Here is a 16,798-nt window from a genome sequence, read left to right as displayed (position 1 = left end):
TCCCCGACTCGATGGCAGCCGCTTGTACATTGACCATCTCTTGCTATCATTGCAAGTAAATAAGACAAAAAAAGCTAACTAACATATATGTATTATTGGGTACTAAGTACAGTCATATTGAATACATATATTTCCTTGTCACATACTTACATGCAGCTCACGGCATTTCGGATGGATCCAGTCATTCGTTTTCTTTGAAGTGTGGCTGTCCTCATAGAGCTTAGGAAAATCCAACTTTCCATTTTTTGCTACCTGTTAACACATCAACGTATAAATCAATGACACTTTAAGCAGATTTTTACAAACAGATTTGTTGTAGACAGATTTGTATGATCACAGAGTTTTTGTAGACAGATTTGTAGTTTAGACAGATTCTTTGCAAACAGATTTGTATAGACAAATTTTCATTAACAGATTTTTAAACAAATTTCTGGACAGATTTGGAGACAGATTTTTAGACAAATTTGCAGCTAGATTTTCAGACAGATTTGCAACCAGATTTGGAAATAGAGCTAGCAGTATTCTAGTTTACACAATTTTCACAAGTGGCAATGGACGCAGATCCCCTTAACGTAACTGCAATGGCATGCCCTGCTTTTCCATTTTGCCCTCTGGCAATAACTGAAGTTGAGCGTGGAATACCTGACTTCCTAAAGTGGGTTCATGCTGTATTTGAGAAGGTATATTAATGAAGCTACAAGTATTAACAAATCCAGCAAAGTAGCTGGAAATGGTTTTCGATTAAGGTCATATTGTTAGGTTGGGTAATGATGCTTGTTAACCAGATGGACTTTTATGATTTCAGGTTGGTCTTGAATATAATGAATCTATAGTGATAATGATAACTGGTTGTCCTAATGGTTGTGCTACACCCTACATGGCGGAACTTGGATTAGTTGGTGATAGTCCTAATTGTTATCAGGTATTTAACGTTTTTATGTACCTGAATTTCACTTTTTATTGGGTCTCAGAACCCCTCAGGTATTTAAAATTCTAACTGCATAAGAGATTGTTGGATTTGTCTCTATTGTCTTCACACCATTACAAATCTTGATGTGGGATTATAGACAATTTAGGCTAGGGGTTAATGTAGAATACAATTATTTGTGTCAGGGATTTGAGAAACTCCAGGAATTGGTTGACAAATGGGAAGGTCCACTGGATAAACTTGAAGCTCTTTAAAGAGACTAATGAGGCTTTGGTGAACTTGCAAGGCTCCAAAACAATAATGCTCATCAATTAGCTATGGAAGTCATTCACATTTTATCAGTTGCCAACTAAACAGTGAAGGTGACAAAAAGTTAACTCATGCTCACTTTCCCTACTAGTACTATTCAGTAACAGCTGAAACAAGTGGAGATTGGATTTTGGTATCCTTAACAGATTTTTTTTAGACAGTTTTTTTCCAGACAGTAGATGTTCAAAACAGAGTTTGTAGACAGAGTTTGTAGACAGATTTTTAGACAGAGTTTGTATACTTTTTTTTTGAAGACAGATTTGTATAGTTATTATGTGTACTTATTTTTTTCAGGCAGATTTGTAGACAGAGTTTTTGCAGACAGCAACAACCTGTGGTGTTGAAAACATACTTATTTTGGCCTTTATTTATTTATTTTTTATTTTTTGGTATATGAGCTCTATTATGTGTTTCATTTACAATTTCAATACAACTACTTACCTAGAGAGTAGAAAAAAACGCGAGAAATGGAAACATAGCTCTTCTTCTTTTGCTTTATAGTTTAGAAACAGTACCAATATAGCCATAATTGCCCCAAAAAATCACAACATATCATTTTCATATCCAAACAACATATAATGGATTTAATTTTAAATAAAATCAATCTTACCATAGCATCCATTGCGATAGGAAATGAGCGAGAGCCATCGGTATGATTGTACGGCAATTGACTTCTATTACTCTTGCGAGCTTTTGACCGTTTCTAAAAATAAGACAAGCAGATAAACAATTTTTGGTAAATATTAAGGCATATCACATTTTCGCATAGATGTATGTACTCTATCTAGTCTATTATTTTACCTGGTGAGATGCATCTTGCCATGCCACATCGATCAAATGCTTCCAATCATCTAAACTCACCCCTAGAGGCGGATGAGCATAGATCTCATCACGTGGAAGTCCATCTAACAATTTGAATTCTTGCTTCAAGGTGTACCTCCAATCTTTGTACAACCCATAGGCCTTCTTATTCACAATTTGTTGTGCTTATAAGTCATTGTGGAAATCGTTTCCAATTTCAAACTTGTCCTACAAGCATAACAAATGGAAATTGTAATAATTAAATAAAAGTCTTTCTTATAAGCATACATAATACAATTACATCTTGTGGACAAGTAATATCAGTTACAAGAACAGCTTGGATGACGGCAGATTTTGTAGTCTCATCCAGATCCAACCATGACTTGACATCTTGCACAGGGCACAAGGTCCTAATTTGAATTTGTCACGCCCCACTTTTTATTACTCGGAGTCATTACCAAATTCTCTAACTTAATCCACTTTCAGTGATAACATGCGAAATAAACTCATACATTCAATCCGTAGAAATGATTAACAATACTCTCATTCGTATGCAAAGTAAACATTACATGAACTAACTTAATAAATTGCCCTTGGGCTTACATCATTAAAAGTACAAGAAGAAGGGTGTAACCCTTTACAACAATGGCATTCCGCCAACATAACTAAGGCCCCGTGGCCAACATATACGAAGATCCAAATCTTGTAGCACACCCTGCTAAACACCTGAAAAAAAGATTCAACAACGTGGGATGAACATATAGTCCAGTAGGTAACTCAACATGCTCCTTAACAATAACAACATTACAGATAGCTATGATCATGAACACCCATTCTCATACTAGAATAATAATGTGACAGTTTATACAAAATATATATATAAATATATATATATATATGAACTTTTCTTGAAAACAATCATTTAATTCACCGCTATAAGCGATTTATCCTCCCTTTTTCCTTTCATTAACCCCCGTTCCCAATCTTTTATAACATTAACAACTACTTAGAAACATAGATTCACTAAGCCCATTACTCTTCCATTTGCCACCCATACAACAGATGTGCCTTTTCAAAACATATTTGGCATTTTAATGCAATTCCAATTATATCATAATTATCCATGCACACCTCTATAAAAAAAATAACAACTCAACTACATACATAAAATCAATCAATGAGTCAACTCGTCCCTCCAACACTGTAACAAATACAATCCACAATGTTTCCAGATACACTGAAACAATAACAAAACAACACTGCACTACTAGCTATATGCGTAGTAAGCCAAAGATGCACTTCTCACCACAATCTACCAGTTTACCAGGCGCTAGCTGGAAGGGTATGGTACCTTAGATTATCAGCGCGTCAGTTCTGCAGGCGCTAGCTGGAAGGGTATGATACCTTTGATTATAAGCGCTGAACACATAAGTGTGTGGAGTCCATCCCCTATCTTCTCACACACACTGGAGTACAACCCCTCTCTTCTCCCAAACCAGTATACAAATATAATGTAATTCAGTATTTCATTACATATAATGTTCAATCAACAATGGTGTATTACATACACAGCAATTCAACACAACCACGTCATCCTCCACCGATGACCAAGGATAAAACCTCTAGATGCAAATATTTAGTACACCTATTAAAGACTCAATTACTATGAGACCACAAACCCGACAACAACATTAACATGGTAGTTCAAGATACAATTCCACACATGTGTGTGTTCAACACTCATGAAACAATAATCCAATTTTCATACGTATTTCAAAACACTTTTCCCATTTCACAAAACAAGTTCCACTTCCCTCTTTGTTTTAACAAAACCAACTCCGTCTCTTTAGTTGTCACAAAACCAAACCCATCCCTTTTATTTTACAAAAACCGATTTCTACCAATAAGGAAGCCATAACTCACATTAGTACACTACATACATTTCAAACCCATTTCAAAGCCAAAGTTAACCCCTTAGGCATTAACACCTTCACCCACTCACATCAACAATAGAGAGTTACAATTTAGGTTCATTATTCTCCATTTTAATTTATCAATCAAAATATGATTTAGGCCTTTTTCCTTTATCAACTACAACATGCTAATTTACACTCCAATTAGCCCAAAACAACTCTCAATGATAACATAACCATTTTCAAATACCCAACCCTAGGTTCCTTCCCATGATTTCAAACAAATCCAACATGGATATGATTTTTATGCAATACAAAATTACCACATGTCTATCTATAGACGAAGTATTGAAAAAGAACAAGGAGAATCCCTACCTCAAATAGAGAAGACGGAGATGAAGACCAAAGACCCACGTGCTCCAAATCCCAAGTTTCTCAGATTAAAACAAAGCTCTCGCGAAGCTCTACCTTTCTTCCAAAGGAACTAGGGTAGAAGACCACCGGGAATAGATCAAAACTTAGAGAGAAGGTAAGAGTAGAGAGAGAAACTCTCAAGGGGCGGTTTTTAAAAGTTAAGAGAGGAAAAGTAGGTCAAAAAGTGATCCAAAAAGTGAAATCACGGACTGATGTAGTCGACTCTCCGCTCGAGCGTAGAAAACCCCGCTCGAGCGTAAGACACAGACTCACTCTCGAGCGTGAAAAGAGCCGCTCGAGCACTGGTTGCACACTTCCAGAAGTTTTGCAGTCTACTCTCCGCTCGAGCGTAAAACTCCCCGCTCGAGCGTATGGACAAAAATCAAAGGATCACGCTCGAGCGTAAAAACTACCGCTCGAGCGGACTAACTGCAGAGTAAAGTACTGGAAGATGGAAAATCACGCTCGAGCGTCCAAACTGCCGCTCGAGCGGAAAGGCAGCAACAAAAGCCCGCTCGAGCGTAAAACCGCCGCTCGAGCGGAGAGACCAAAACCTGGGCAAAATTTTCAAAGCTTTAAAACACAACCAACTAATTCCCAACTTGCCCAACACAACCCAAAACTCTAAAACAAAGAGTAAGGGATAGAAATGAGGATAAGACAACAACGAATCTACGGAACTGAGTCCAGATTATAGATATACAACAACAGGGAATACCGAGATCGCTATAGAATTCCTAACTCGTTAGTTGCTGGAGTGGCATACTTGCCAGTCATTGCATTCAACTCACGATTTGTTTATCTCATGCTCAAGCTTACAAAGTATGAGTACGATTTGTTCATCCAATTTCTGCAAATCTGAACGCCTCAATGTCTTTGAACATAATTGTTTGAAGAAATTTCCCAACTCAAACAGTGTCTTTCCGATTTCCATATTAAGGTAGCCACGCATCCCAATTGGAAGAAGTCGTTGTATAAGGACATGACTGTCATGACTTTTGAGGCCAGATAATTTTCCAGCTTGAGCAGTCACGCAATTGGAGATATTTGCTGCATAGCCATTAGGGTACTTCATTGATTTCAAGAAATCACAAAAGCCTTCTTTCTCTTTCATAGACAATGTGTACAATGCGGTAGGCTTCTCAAAGGACCCATTAGAACGCCTCTTCAAGTGTAACTCTTTACGTAGTTTCATGTCCTTCAAATCTAAGCGTGCTTTGTCTGTGTCCTTGTTCTTTCCATATATGCTCAAAAGTGTCCCAACGACATTGTCACATATATTCTTTTCAATATGCATGACATCAAGGTTGTGTCGAAGCTTCAACGTTTTCCAATAGGGCAAGTCAAACATAATGCTTCTCTTGCTCCAATTCAAATTTTAATGTTCATTCCTTTGTCATTTTCGATTTTGTGGGTGCTTTCCATACGGCTTGTAAGTCCTAGAATCAATTTTCTCTTGTATTTGGTCCCCCGATAAGTCCAAAGGTTTGGACCTATGCTCCGTTTGACCATTGAAGAGCTTACTTGTTCACCAAGTGTGGTTCTCAGGCAAGTGGCGACGAGCACCCATATACCCTATTTTACTTTGTAATCCCTAGGACGATGCATTATTGTTACAATTAAGGCAAGCCAAGTAACCCTTTGTACTCCACCCTGACATGTTACCGTACGTAGGGAAGTCATTTATGGTCCACATTATCGCCGCATGCATTCTAAAAATTTGCCCGTTCGATGCATCATATGTTTGCACACCATGTTCCCGCAAATTCTTCAATTCTTCTATTAATGGTTGCAAGTAAACATCAATGTCTCTTCCAGGTGTCGAACGTCCGGGAATAAGCAATGACATTATGCAGTATGGCTCTTTCATACACTTCCACGGTGGGAGATTGTAAGGCATTAAGATTACGGGCCACATGCTATATGATATGCTCATATTTCTAAATGGATTGAAACCATCTGTTGCCAGCCCTAACCTTACATTTCGAGAGTTATCAAAAAACGTCGGATGTTGCTTATCAAAGTCTTTCCATGCTTCACCATCGGCCGGATGCCTTAATATGTCATCATCCACACGCTTCTCATTATGCCATCTCATATCTGCGGCTATTTTTTTGGACATATACAGTCTTTTCAACCTCGGTGTCAAAGGAAAGTACCGCAATACCTTGTGTGGAATCTTTTTACCACCATCATCGTTGAACTTGTATCTACATGCGTCACATGTAGGGCATTTCTCCAAATTAGCACTCTCCTTCGAAAATAGTGCGCAATCATTCTTGCACAAATGAATTGTTTCATATCCCAAACCCAAGTCACGAAAGAACTTCTTACCATCATAGAGTGTCCATGGAAGTGTTTGATCACATTCTGGTAGAATGTCCTTGAATACCTGCATAACCATATCGAATGACTTGTTGCTCCATTTGTTGAACACCTTCACATGACGCATCTTAATGACGAATGATAACACAGAAAACTTTGCACATGTCGGGTAAACTTTGCGTTGTGCATCTTCGAATAACCTAGTGAACTTATGCAAATCCTCCCTCTCCAAACCAATAGGTTCCTCATCGGTATGATCATCCATAAGACCACTCACGTAAATTTCTTCCAACATAATAGGCAATTCATCCATGGGCAGATCATCGATATCTGTCATACATTCGCCACTACCTCCACAGTGGTCATTTGATACACTAGGACGAGACACGGGAACATGTTCCCCGTGGTGCACCGAAGTGATATACGAAGATGCCATTCCTCTTCGGATCAAGTGCATCCACACAACTTGTCTGCTATATTTTGTGCCATTAATGCAATTGACACACGGACACCTAATTTCATCATCTACGCCTACATTTGCCGTAGCAAAATCAAGTAATGACTTCACTCCTTGTTGATACTCTTTACTTGTCAACCTATTATTTATCGTCATCCAACTCTTGTCCATTTTGTCACCTACAACTCACACAAAGATTAACCAAGGAACAAATGAGAACACGCATTTCAAGTTGAGAAAGATTATGTTGTTTTTCATTCACTGTTTGGCTTGTCACATAAATCTCTTTTAGGGTGGGACCAAATGACACAATTTGTAACCATGCAATGCATAATTATGGAAGTTAACTTCAGAAATGACCCGTAATTTTGGACCACTAGATAGCATAACTAGTAGAGCACTAGTACTAGTGAAACCATATGGTCAATAATAGAATGATATATCAAAAGAATCAAAACCATTTTTATGCTCTCAACAGTGTGTGTGCATGACATGATAAGCATTTTATAGTCACTGTCTCAACTATTTTGAGTTGCATAGTTAGAAGGCCAAGGAGAAGAGGTATTAAGGGATTCTTCATTCTTGCTAAGTTAAATAACTGGTCCGAGTCTTATTTGTAGTTTGCAAACAATATAATATTTTTATCTATAAATGTAAGTAATGGAAACTTTGGGAACTTAACTCATATTTGTGAACCTATTGAGATGCATCAATTTGCTCAAGATAACCAAGGGAAACACTTCATACATGACGGTGACATACCCTAGTTTTTGCAAACACAATTTAAAATATTAAGGATGGTATTTGTTAAAATTAACACACAAAACAATGCGCCAAATGCAAACTCCAAAAAAAGTACTAAAATAATGGTTGATTATTGCACTCCCAAGCCAGAAGAATAAGGAATGGATCACATCATTTATCTAATTCTTATGTGAATACGGGACAGAAGGAATAAGTTAACCGACCTTGAACCTTCAATTAATCCAAAACAAAGTTAGGATAAATTACATTGAGGTCTCTAAAAATTTAAAGTACTACTCCATAGTTGCATGTTTTGTGCAACCATGCTTGATGCTATTGTTCTTCTTCTTCTGTTATGAAAAACAAAGAACCTACTTTGATGAAATGTTTCAGGATATACTCAATTTATGGACAATTGATACCTATAACCATAAATAAATTCAAGAACAGAGAGAGAGAGAGAGACAGAGAGAGATCCATTGATGCATTGCATCATAATCTTTGTTGAAAGAGAAAACACGGGAAGGGAAGGGAGGGTGGCAGTGGGTTCACATGGATTCACATACTGACACTATTGCCCATTGTGTCAATAGGTGTAGGACATTGAGTTAGTGAGTTTACAGCAATTTACAAATGTCCCTTTCAAAGAAAATGACCCATTTCCAAGGAGAACACACTCAACAACACCACCACCCACCCTACCCCATCATTTTGTTCTCTTCTCTCTTCCAATAATCCCTTCTCTTTGGCTTCTTCCCTCTCTTCATGTTTTTGCTTCTATTCTTATCTCTCTCTCTCTCTCTCTCTTTCTCTCTCTTTTCTATTCATTTAGACTCTGTTTAGATCATGAATTAGATAAATGAATTTGATTTTTGAGAAATTCTCTCTGCAATCTAAAAGATCAATGGCTATTTACTATGAAAATTTATCTAAATTTCTTCTTCAAACTTACAAATATTAAAAAGAAAACAGAATATTTTCACAAACATAATCAAGTTAAGAATATTTTGGCAACCATAATCAATTCTCTCTGCAATCTAAAAGATCAATGACACTTCATACATACTACTACTACAAGACATTGCCATAGTTTTTGTGGCAAATTGCTTGATTCATCCCAAGCATTGCCCTATGTTTTAATTTCAATCACATTTCAATAACAATGCCCTAATTTTCAGCATTTCCTATATGATTTCTGTGTGTTTTCACATATATATATATATATATGTATGTATGTGTGTGTGTGTGTGTGTGTGTAAACAGAGACAGAAAGAAAGAGAGGGAAATCGAGAGGAAGATACAGAGAGAGGGAGAGATAGACGCGAAATGGAGGACATACCTGGAAGGGAGTTTGGGGGATGATCCAGCAAGCCTTGCGATGATGGCGATGGAGACAAAGCTATAGAGAAGAGGGAAGAGGTGTGAGTGAGACCCAGTGACAGAGGCGTGAGTGTACCAGTGTATAATCGAGTACATATGGAATAAAGGTTGTGTATATATGATTTGTGTGTGTGCATATATGTGTGTGTGTGTAAACAGCGAGAGCAAGAAAGAGGGAAACCGAGAGGCCTCTATGAGAAGGAGGCAGAATTCGAGAGGGAGATACAGAGAGATAAAGAGAGAGAGAGAGAGGCGACATGGAGGACATACCTGGGAGGGAGTTCGGGGGATGATCCAGCAAGCCTTGCAGTGATGGCGATGGAGACAAAGCAGAATCAGATGCAGGAGTGCGAGAGGGAGGGAAATGAACTACTTTTGCAATAAAAATAAAACAAACAAATATTTATTACCGACCAAAATTAATTTTCATCGCTAATAAATTTAAGAAAAATCTAATATTCCCTCCAAAATTGAAATAGTCGCCAAAACCCAATCATTTCCACGACTAACACACAATTAGTAGCCAAAAATTAAATAAATACGAATTAAAAAATTATAATAGCCAAAAGACTCTGCAATTCGCGACGAAAATCAAATTTAGTCGCCGAAAATTATATTTTCAACGACTAACACGTAGTTAGTCGCCAAAAGTGAAGACAATTTTGACTACGGATTATTTTAGTAGCGAAATAGCGGACTTTTACCGACCAAAAAAGCTTAGTAGCTAATAAGTGACCATTTGGCAACCAAATATTGTTTGGTAGCTAATGTGTGAACCATTGGCAACCAACAAATTTTTAGTAGCTAATGTGTACCCCTTTGGCGACTAAATTTAGTTTAGTCGGCAAAATTAGTCGCATAATCTGTTTTTTGTTGTAGTGACAGTTAACCCATAATGACATGACAAATAGGTTATCTCCTTCAAATCATAAATAATTAAAAATATATAAATTACTCTTCTGTGATTAAATTTGTGATAAATAAAAAATTAACACATAATTTATCATATTATTGTGAATTTTAATACATTAAGGCCTATTTTAAAAATTAATTTTTAATATTTTTTTTATAAAAGTACATTTTTTGACTTTTTAACTATTTTAATCAAAATAACCCAAATTGTGTTTGGTTTATGAATTTGAATAGAAATTTAGAAAATAAAAAAAATAAAAAAATAAGTAAAATATAATTACATTCATACAACTTTTCTTTTCCTATTTTTAAATCTTTACTTAAATTTATGAACCAAACATTTTTTTTTTTTTTTTGGTACAAGAAAATCCTCACATCCTCCTGCAGATCCAAGGCAACACTCGTGGCGAAAACACCAAGGTGTCCTGTTGTTCATTCCAAACCAAAACTTATAACATGGGAGCTTGCATCGACCCCTCAACACAAGTTCCGTTTAAGACTTGCATAGTGGGAGAAAATTGAACCCACACTAAATACTATGTTGATAGCAACTTGAGTGTTACTTAAATTTGTGATATCGACCAAAGTCCATATCCACTTTTGTTGACCTTATTCATAGTTTGGTATGCAAAAAACATAGGTTTCTCATTGTGGAAAAATTTAGGATAAATGATAAATTGAACCATTAGTCTATGTTGGATAAATTACATCATTAATTTAGGTAATTTAAGTGAAGAGTCACTTTAGTTATCGAAGTTTTAATTTAAATAACTTGAATGCTACAATTTCAATTTTGTTGAAGTGTAATTCCTCCATCACTTATTGTTAAAATTTTGAATGGAAAAAACTATGTACAAATTACAGAAACCAAAATGAAATTCTAAACAAACTATAGGGATCATCGATGTAATAAATAAGTTACACCAATGGTCGCTATAGTTTTATTTGAATTTCACTTTGATTCCTTTAGTTTTGTACATGATTTTTTTTCCATTCAAAACGTTAACAATCCATGACAAAGAGAGACTATATTTCAACAAAATTAAAAATGTAGATTAAAACTGCGAAGATTAAAATAAAATTTCGCTCAAACTAAAAGAACTAGTCGTATAATTTACCCAAAAATTTGCTGCCTTGTCTAGGAGATTAATGTTTTGGGACCAGTCGTATACTGAAAAAATTGTACAGTTACATACACAATAAATCTGCACATATAGATTACTAAACAACTACATAAGTTGTAAATGTAGAATGTAAGTTTTGAAGCGTTATTATTATTTTGTAATGTTGTGATAGCTCTATGTTGTACTGTATCTTTCCGTTAATATATTGTTGCAGTTATGTTTTCCTCAAAAAAGTTGTGAGTGTAATAAATAAATAAATTATTTGACAATCAAATATGATGATTTTTATTAGTATGCCTGGAGGGTAACTTACCGTCTCAGATTTGGGTTAAGAATGGAGTGTGACATCTAAATCACATATTAGTATTTCTAAGTAATTTTTGAGTAAATTTTTCTAAATTTGTGATATTGCTCTATTTTTATTAGATGTTGAAATAGAACGCTGTATATTTTACCACAAAATGTATAGTGAAGTACTAGACCATCCTATATAGAGTATATCCCGAAGTACTCCTATGGACAATCTTTTCCTTCTACCTTTTCAAATCCATGATCTAAACATACCTTAAATGGAATGCCATACTTACCATCCGTTACAAAATAACATGACACCTCCTAAAGCACCATGTAAAGTAAAGTACATAAATTTTCTTCTTGGTTCGCATAACACTCTGCAAAATTTCCAGATTCTACATATGTTTAGGACCCTACTGCATGTAACGCCCTCAAAATAATAACATTAAACCCAACAAATAAGACATGCATTGATATTCAAAAGTTCCACATTCTTTCATTTCTCAGAGTTTCATTGCAAAAAGTATTACATGTTAACAATAAAAGCAAATGCCCTACAGGCTTACAGCTTTCCAAGTTAACACTTGGTTACAACAAAAGAGTACTAACTCATACACATTAAGCCCTTGGCTTGTATTTACATGTAATACATCAAAAAGTAAAACAACATCATTATGTCCGCCTCAAGCCTCCCAAGCTATGTCCTTGGAGGTGGCATGCTTCCTGCACCTGAAAATGATATTCCCATATAGGGTGAGCCACAGCCCAGTAGAAATACACTAAACCAACCATGAACAATGACTAAAATATTAGCAATTGATAGATGGTTAACACAGATACATCCACATAAATTACATATTTATGTCATACGACTTATGAGTCCAAGTCTCCTTTCATTTTCCCTTTTTTCAACAGATAAGCATGCTAGCTCTATCATCATTTCTACAGATATGTATAAAAACTATATCCCACATTCAGATAAGCATATAAGCTATATTCACATTCTACAACAGATATGTATAACAACAATATCCACAGATAAGCATATAAGCTATATCCACACATCACAAAGATAAGCATATAAGCTCTATCTTCACTTCTCTAGACAAGCATATGAGCTGTATCTACGGAGTTCATCCCCTATCTTCTCCCAACACTATCCGGTTTAGAGGTACATCCCCTATCTTCCCCTAAACCGCGGAGTACATCCCCTTTCTCCTCCTCTACACATAACGTATACAAACACAATGGTTCTATATACAATCACTCAATACATATAGTTAATGTATTCTATCAACCGTCAAGTTCCATGACACACTTCATTGATTAGTTTCAGTTTGCCTAATCATCATGCATTGTCTACAACAATCACGACTATCCTCCACCGATAGCCCAAAGCAGATATTTCTAAACAGAAAATAAATGCACAATGGATATTCAATCAACATTTCATTTCCTCATTCTTCTCAATTAATTATCCCAATTAATTAAACAATGTAATTAGGTCAATTCCCATAATTAACATTTCAACCCTTAGGTTCCATTTTCATCAATGATTTAACATTCATTCCATTTCTCTATGCCAAACATGCATATAGGTTTATTATGAATAAAACCCCAACTTTTGTAAAATTGCACAAAAGCCCCAAACTCTCACCAAATTACCAAACCAAGCCCAACATCTCAAAATACCAAAATTTAAAGACAAAATCCATAGAGAGGAGTAGGATATCCCTACCTCAAACCCGGAGCCCCAAAGGAGATGAAGACCAAAACCAAAATGCTCCAAACCTCGAAATTTTCAGATCAAAAGGAAGCTCTCGACGATCAACACAACCTTTGTGAAGACAAAAGGTGAGTAAACGATCCTTACTAGATCAAATCTAAGAGAGAAGGGCCGATTTAGAGTGAGAAGCTCTGAAAATGGCTTTTTGGAAAAGTAAGAGAGAGAAGAGAAAGCAAAAAGTGATTTGAAGAGTCACAAATTCGGGACTTTAACCCAGGTCTCCGCTCGAGCGTAAAACACCCCGCTCGAGCGGCCACTCACAGACTTCCGCTCGAGCGGCTAACCTCCCGCTCGAGCTCAGAATGCACTCGCTCAGCACTTTTGCAGAACCAGACCTCCGCTCGAGCTCCCAACCCTACGCTCGAGCGTACAACACTGCACAACAAATACTGGATGGGTGTATTCCCCGCTCGAGCGCCAACATCTCCGCTCGAGCGTACAGGCCAAAAATCTGGGCAACTAGTTTTGGTTTCTAAACTCAACCAACCTGAAACAAACCCACCCAACACATTCCATAACTCAAATATGAAGTAAAGAGGATGCAAACAAAATAATAAACCATAACTAACATCTACGGAAACATGTCCGGATCACTATTCAACAAGGGTAAAACCCGGAATCGCTATACTGCAATAGTCAGCAAGCTCTGCAAAATTTCGAGAAATAACAGAGGTGTCAGAGAATCAATTTGGGTTTACGCCTGGTAGGTCAGCAATGGAAGCGATCTATCTTTTAAGGAGAGTAATAGAAAAGTATAAAGAAAAGAAAAGAGACATTCATATGGTGTTTATCGACCTTGAGAAAGCATATGATAGAGTGCCCCGGGATATAATATGGTGGGTGTTAGATAAGAAATGGGTGACAAAAGGTTATATTGACATGATTAGGGACATGTATAAAGGGGTGGTGACCACTATTAGATCGCCAGCTGGAGAGACAAATGAATTTCCTATCACTGTAGGGTTACACCAAGGATCTACCTTAAATCCTTATCTTTTTGCTTTAGTTATGGACGAGTTGACGAGAAATATTTAGGATGACGTGCCATGGTGTATGCTTTTTGCAAACGATATTGTGCTAGTGGATGAGACTAGAGAAGCAGTTAATACAAAGTTGGAGATTTGGAGAACAGCTCTTGAATCTAAAGGATTCCGGATAAGCAGAACTAAGACAGAGTACATGGAGTGTAAATTTAGTAATAGTAATAATGAAAGCAGATGAGAAGTGAAGATTGAGAACCAAGAACTGCCTAAGAGTGAACATTTTCGTTATTTAGGGTCGATTATCACAACAATAGGAGAGATTGATGCAGATGTGGCCCATAGGATTAAGGCGGGATGGTGTAAGTGGAGAAGTGCGTCTGGGGTATTGTGCGATAAACGAATACCCACTAGACTAAAAGGTAAATTCTATAGAACGGCTATTAGACCAGCTATGTTGTATGGGACAGAGTGTTGGGCAACCAAGAAACAACATGTAGATAAGATGAATGTGGCTGAGATGAGGATGCTAAGGTGGATGTGTGGTAAAATTAGACAAGACAAAATTAGGAATGAGTGTATTCGGGAATGGGTAGGAGTAGTACCGATAGAAGATAAGTTGAAAGAAAATCGATTGAGATGGTTTGGTCATATTCAACGGAGACCAACAGAGGCAGTAGTGAAGAGATGCGATGCTGTAACGGTAGATGAAAGTGTTAGGGGACGAGGTAGGCCTAGATTAACATTGGCTAGCGTTATAAATAGAGATATGAATCTACTTAATTTGACTAATGAAATGGCCTTTGATAGGACCACGTGGAGAAGAAGAATTCATGTAGCCTACCCCATTTGATGGGACGTAAGGCTTTGCTTGGTTTGGTTTGGTTTGGTTTAGCAATATTTCCAATCAAAGCATGAAATGAAATAAAAAATAAGTAACCAATAATGGTTACTAATTCACTGTTCTTCATTCATAAGCAACACGAAGCTAGCACTGTTACAACATTTGCCATACTAGTCCATGCAAACAAACAATAGCTAATAATACAAAAGGCCTAATAGCTTGTAAAAAGTATCAGAAACAAAATAATAGCTATTACAGAACATTTGCCATACTTCTCCATGGAAACAAATCATTGCTAATTATATAGAAGTCTTAATAGCTTGTGAAGAGTATCAGAAACAAAATAATAACTACCTCCCTCAATTAGATAAAACCACCTTTCTCACTAGTATGGGTTGATGTAAAGGGGAGTAGCGAATCCAAACAAGAAAGTGATGCATGTTCCAACAAAACTTGCTTAAATACAATTGGATCGATATCATACCATTTCCCCTCAGTTTCATCTGAGGATGTTGTTGTTGGCGAATAAACAATGGTTGTTCAATTTTTCTCCGATGGCGGTCCACAAAGAAATAAATTTCTCTCATAACTTCTCGTTTTGAAAGTCCCAAACATGTGATTTCCCATCTGGTATTTTACCCAATAAATTATTGTGAGCCACAATGAATCTATCCTTCTATCTTTTGTTCCAGAAACTAATTAGTTTAGGCAACTATATATGTCGGATGTGTAGGGAAAGAGAGAGAAACATATGCGTTGACCAAGAAATTTCAGCAAAATCAACAGTTTGTTTAGCGGTAAGAGTGGAGGTAAAGGTGGACGATGATGGTGGTGGGGATGGAGAGAAAAGTGGAAGCTATTGCTGCTACTGTCATTGTGAAGCCTCTGTATTGACCATACCCTATTAAACCTCTCAAGAGATGGAACCCTTTGTCCACCAACATCCATAACTACTATAACCCAAATCACACACCGTTACCTAACACCGCTGACAATTGTTTCAACAACAATTACTGTGAAATCCTCTTCTTCCATCATGAACCGCAAAACCCTTTCTTCCATCGACAATTTTGAATCACATAAGAAATGGTTAATAGGGCTGCAAATGAACTAAACTATTCACGAACAGGCTCGGTTCGCCTCGAGATGAGCTCGAGCTCGAATATTAGGCTTATTTAGTAAATAAACCGAATTTGAGCTCAAAGAAATTTGGCTTGTTTACCTTTATTTAAATTACATAATAAATATATTATTTATATATTAAATAATATAAATAATATTAAAAAAAATCTTATCGAGCTGAGTTGAGCTTGAGCTCGATCTCAATAAACGAGTAGTCAAACTCGAACTTAGCAAAGTTTGACTCGGCTCATTTGCAACCCTAGTTACAGATAGGAGGCAGTGATGATTTGGCAATAGAGTCATGCTCCATTGTAGAGGGCGGGATGATGCTCTATAGGATATGTAAATCTTAGCCACCTATAATGGATGGGGAGTAGAAGGAAAATGATGGAAGATAAAGGTTGATTTAGGAGAAGAGAATGAAGAGAACAGAGTGGTGAGGAAAAGAAAAATGGGGGTTAAAAA

The 16,798-nt window shown here is 36.6% G+C and overlaps 1 protein-coding gene across 1 annotated transcript; it reads right to left on the bottom strand.

Annotated features, from left to right (window-relative positions):
• Window positions 1-5,959: 5,959 nt before the first annotated feature.
• On the bottom strand, window positions 5,960-16,273 carry LOC145812907 (uncharacterized). Its single transcript, XM_082908139.1, has 5 exons — window positions 16,191-16,273; window positions 15,696-15,838; window positions 9,542-9,640; window positions 9,231-9,290; window positions 5,960-7,326 (listed from the first exon to the last, which is right to left on the bottom strand). The coding sequence occupies exons 1-5, from the start codon at window positions 16,271-16,273 to the stop codon at window positions 5,960-5,962; spliced, it is 1,752 nt and encodes a 583-aa protein (XP_082764265.1).
• Window positions 16,274-16,798: the final 525 nt, after the last annotated feature.

The sequence above is a fragment of the Camellia sinensis genome, chromosome 15 (genome assembly GCF_055761805.1).
Source record: "Camellia sinensis isolate YWXY chromosome 15, ASM5576180v1, whole genome shotgun sequence".
Lineage (NCBI taxonomy): Eukaryota > Viridiplantae > Streptophyta > Magnoliopsida > Ericales > Theaceae > Camellia > Camellia sinensis.
The sequence above is the reverse complement of the archived record's forward strand: the minus strand, read 5'-3'. Positions and strand labels throughout refer to the sequence as shown.